Source organism: Heloderma suspectum, chromosome 6 (genome assembly GCF_057233095.1).
Source record: "Heloderma suspectum isolate Gila_16-S chromosome 6, 16-S_ref, whole genome shotgun sequence".
NCBI classification, from domain to species: Eukaryota; Metazoa; Chordata; class Lepidosauria; order Squamata; family Helodermatidae; genus Heloderma; species Heloderma suspectum.
The window spans coordinates 41839686-41844572 of NC_139463.1; the positions used below are offsets into that span (position 1 = coordinate 41839686).

General features: G+C 43.0%; 1 protein-coding gene across 1 annotated transcript; it reads left to right on the forward strand.

Moving 5' to 3' along the window:
* The first annotated feature begins 3087 nt into the window (after positions 1–3087).
* Positions 3088–4493, forward strand: TCIM (transcriptional and immune response regulator). The gene has a single exon (XM_084804060.1). It carries the CDS (start codon positions 3253–3255, stop codon positions 3538–3540), a length of 288 nt encoding a protein of 95 aa, XP_084660186.1. The 5' UTR covers positions 3088–3252; the 3' UTR covers positions 3541–4493.
* Positions 4494–4887: the final 394 nt, after the last annotated feature.

The following is a 4887-nucleotide window of genomic DNA, read 5'->3' on the forward strand; positions in this document are numbered from 1 at the left end:
ATTCTAATGCCCCCAAATAAGAACCAAAAGAGATTATTTTTTAAATGTGTCTAAGAGCTAGACATGTTTTCAGTTTTACTCCAGAGTAAGTGGAGGGCCCCCAATCTGGATCAGGATCTTAGCTGTGTGTGTGTGTGTGTTAAGATCCAGCTTGGGGGCCCCTGTGCTTAGCTTACTCTGTAGTAAAGGTGAAAAGAATACATAGCTAGCTGCTAGTCACATATGAAAAGTAATGCCTGTTTTGGCCCTGAGGTATTCTTATATCTCTAGCACAAGTGTCCATGGGAAAAGCAGAAGAAAGATAAGGCAACTCAGCAAATTGTACTGGCAACAGCCAAGATTAATTTGGAAAGCCACAAAGGTCATTTTCACACCTGAAACTTAAAGCAGTTCTCATTTCAGTCATATGAATGACAACCGACATTGTCTCAAATGACCATGTGCATTACAGCTTCTTCTCTTTTGCTTTCTCTCTCACAGCAACAATGAAGGGACTTAACATTCACAGTGAGAGAGTGGTCCAAAGGTGATTGAAGCCTCATCTGCGAAAATCTTCTGCTGAAAAGCCTGATGATGTTGCCTAGTGGTCAGAGGACAGGGCCGATGTCCTGCCGCCTGAAACAGGAGATCATATGCATGCCTCCGCCGTGTGGTCCAGCGTGAAACAGAAGTTGGACAGCTGCTCTGAAGAGCCCTGCCAGCTGCTCTCTTGTTGCGGCATTTGCCACAGTGGGAGAGAGGGACTGGCGGGATTCTCTGGAGCAGGTGCTAGCATCGCTGAGTGGGCGGCTACTCTGAAGAGCCCCACCAGTTCCTCTCTCCCACTGCACTGAATGCCATGGCAGGTGAGCGGCTGGTTGGGCTCTCTGGAGCACCCGCCGGAGGAGGTGACGGGCCCTCTTGGTGGGGGCAGAGGGAGAGAAGTGCAATTTGCCACTTCTCCTGCTCTGCTGCCTGAAGCAAGGGCTTCACCCTGCGTTGTACTGTTGAGGGATGTTGGAAGTTGTAATCCAACACATCAGGAGGGCACCAGCTTGGGGAAGGATGTGTGATACTAGTGCAATACTTTCTAATAATGGGATCACAACATAGTAAGACAGTGTCTCTTTAGCAGTCGTTCTCATGTTGATGGAGGCTTTTTGTGTATCATCAGAGTTACTTGACTATATAGATAATGGTGGAACTTGGATTCCTGATCTTTTGCTCTTTGCTTTTACAAGATTTCTGAATGTGTTCTCCATTTACAGTAAGTAAAATTATCCTTTTTCATCTGATTGTCAGGATTTTCGTTCAAGTTGTATGGGATAGTTTGCTCTTGCAAGCTTTAAATAGAAATTGTCAAAATAACTCTTAAAAAGATATGTCTTTAAAAAAATGTATTGCTAATGTGAAGGAAATCTATTCTGTTAAAAATGCGGACTCCTTTAATGTGATTTGCAGTTGTGGAACTAGAAGCTAGGCGCATCTCAAAGCCTTTGAAGAGGTTAAAATGACTGGATAATGGTCAACATCTAAGGTCCTCCTCCGGCTGCACTCCGACAGAAGCTCAGAAGACAGCAAGAAGGGAGAGGGCCTTTTTGGCAGTGGGCCCTCCCAATTTTGGAATGATTTCCCTGATGAGGTCCACCTGGCGCCAACATTGTTATCTTTTCAGCACCAGGTTAAGATCTTTCTTTTCTCCCAGGCATTTGGCAGCATATGATGAGTTTTAATCGATCCTGGATTGTCTTATGGTTATGGTTGATTGCTTGAGATTGCTTGCTTGAAGTTGTTTTAGATATATGTTCTCTTGTGTATATTGTCTGTTCGTTGTTTTTTTTTAATGTAAATGGCTTTTAACCTTTGTATACTGTATTTTTAATGTTTTAATCTTTGTAAACCGCCCAGAGAGGTTTGGCTATGGGGCGGTTGTTGTTGTTCAGTCGTTCAGTCGTGTCCGACTCTTCGTGACCCCATGGACCATAGCACGCCAGGCCTCCCTGTCCTGCGCTCTCTCCCGGAGATTCCATGGGGTTTTCTTGGCAAGAATACTGGAGTGGGTTGCCATTTCCTTCTCCAGTGGACCACATTTTGTCAGAACTCTCTGCCATGACCTGCCCGTCTTGGGTGGCCCTGCACGGCATAGCTTATGGCTTCACTGAGTTACGCAAGCCCCTTCGCCACAACAAGGCAGTGATCCATGAAGGGGTATGGGGCGGTATAGAAATGTAAATGATGATGATGATGATAATAATACATGCACCCAGGGCATTTGTATATAGAGTTTTATGCTACATGTTTATATAACATTGGTTGCATTGTAGCTCTGAAGTGACTAGTTGGGGGATATTTGCAATGGGACTTTATGTGTATGGAAGCAAAGTTTTATTTAAGGAATTAAATTATTCCCTGGATTTTAATTAAGGAAACTTGAAGAATTCACTCTTTTCAAATTCTGATATGAACTGACCTGATTTGCAATTACTGGACGAATGCACAGGTTGGATTTTAGTTATCTCCTAGCATTTGCACTTCCCGGATCTTCTGACGCAGTTCTTGGCTTTTTAAAAAAAATCGATGTGTATTTAGAAATGTGTATTTTGATAGAAAATAGGTTAGAAATGCAAATTTTGAGAGAAAAGACATTTGAAATGCATATTTAAATATGTATTTAAATGCAATTCTTCATGCAGATTTTAAACAAACATATTGCAGATGAAAACAGAAATGGGACAGAACAGACTTATAGGTGAAAACATGTACAAATAATATGGGCTAAAAATAAACCTATACACCCAGCCTTAATTTTAATGGCATTGTGTGAATGCATTTTGCATGTTGAGGTTCAGAGAAAAGGTTTGATTTGAAACTTTGGTTCCTCCAAGACTTTTATTTTTGTATTGCTTTCGTAAGCCTCCAAACTAGTTTGCTTTGGGGCCTCCAAATGGAATGGTCTTGTAAAAGAGCACGCAGCTCCAAAACAAATACTTTTATTTGATAATGCAACAACATTCCTCCTCCGTTTCTCTGCAAAAGTCGTCACCACAAGAAAGGGGAACCTGGCAATTTAACTGTTAAACTGGCCTGTGGTTCTTGGGCGTTGAGTTCAGTCTGATGTCATCGCTGTAACTTGAGTCTCCGGCTTTTGCTCTGAATTGCCTTTAAATAGCCATGCCATAGCTGGGAGTTCTCTACGGGATCCCTGGTGAAACACGCGGAGGTGAATACCGCTGCATCTGACACAGCCGAAAGCAGCGAGAAAACCCTGCCAGCATGTCGACCTCCTTGAGGGTGAGCCCGTCCGTCCACGGTTATCGCTTTGACACAGCCTTGCGCAAGAAAGCGGTGGCCAACATTTTTGAGAGCCTGGATCAAGAAGCACTCGAGAAGCTCTTCAAAAACTCAGGCGATCGGAAAGCAGAGGAAAGGGCCAAGATCATCCTGGCCACTGACCAGGATCTGGAGGAGAAAGCCCGGTCCCTCATGGCTTTGAAGCAGAGGACGAGAGAGAAACTCTTCCAGTTCCTCAGGTTTGGAAAACACTCCATCAAAGTCCACTGAAGAATGAGAAAAGGGCAGAAAGGGATGAAAAGGACACAACTCTTTGGCCGGACTCATCATTTTTGCACAAGAGTCTCTCCGTCCGCTGCCAGGCTTCGAGACCGGCAGGGCGAGTGACGCTGGGAAACGCCGGCCATGGGTGTTTGGTCCCATTTTTGCACCCTTGAAAGTTGACAGCGATATGCTTCCTCTGTGGACTCGGACTTGCAAAACTGTGAAGAGCGAGAGAGCCAAGGAAGTTGGCCACTGAGCTCTAAAGGCAGCAGTCCCCGAGGGATGGAAGAGGGAAGCAGCCACATGATTGGATGCAACCTTGCCCGGCCAGCATGGGCCAAGAAGAGACTAAGCCGTTTTCTTTTTCTTAACTGAACTGTCTGACTGTCTGACAATGTTTCCTGACATTTGTTTATTGAGTGTGTAAAGCCTTCCGTAAGCCTCTCTCTTGTCTGCTGGGATGAAAAGGATTAGGAAACCATTGGTGACTGTCCGTTTGCATTTGTTAAAATAAAAATGCACCCAGGAGAAATGCATGCTGCCTGGGTTTTTCATACACATACGAGGCCCAGGGAGAGAACTTTCTGTCAGGACATTGTGAAGCAATCCTGTGTCTTTTCCGATGCTTAAACTAATTGCACAAACATTTTGTGGTTTTGTTTTTTTTAAAGAAGTTTCTTCCTGAACCGAATGAACTGTGAAAGTCTCTTTGGGACACTGAGTTCTCTTTACATCGAAATGCCATTTTTAATTTAACTTTTTATTTTTGCCATAGTTACAATTCTTGTAGTGAATTTAACAGGCAACAAGCTATGCTGATGTTTTACGATGATGCTGTAGTAATACTGGCATTAATTTATTGCATATGCTAATCTGTGGAGCAAATAAATTATAATGTTGATATAAGCGCTCTTGACTTGAAATGCTTTACTTGAACCAAAAAAAGTAGATTTTTGAATATCCTTAATGGTGTCCTATTTTTGTTTTTGATGTGGCTGATGTAACTTGAAATGCCTGATCAAAAGATCAACAGTTAAGGATGTTCTAGAGCTTCAATATCTTAAAATATTTTTTTATTTACATAAGAAATAATCAACATGAATAATGCTTCATAGAAGCAGGTTCATCAGGAGTTAGTCCCAGAACTTATTTCCAGTGCCAGAGCACAGCCTTGAAATCCTGTATGAATTGAGATGCACATGACTCTGACCATGTGCAAAGTATATTCTATTTACTGCTAAGAAGGAACAAGCAGCCCTGACACATCTGAGATTATGTTATCAAAGTGTCCAGCTTGCTGTGCCTTCTAGGCAGATACCTGTTTGTTTTCCTAACAAGCCTGTGAGGGGGGAA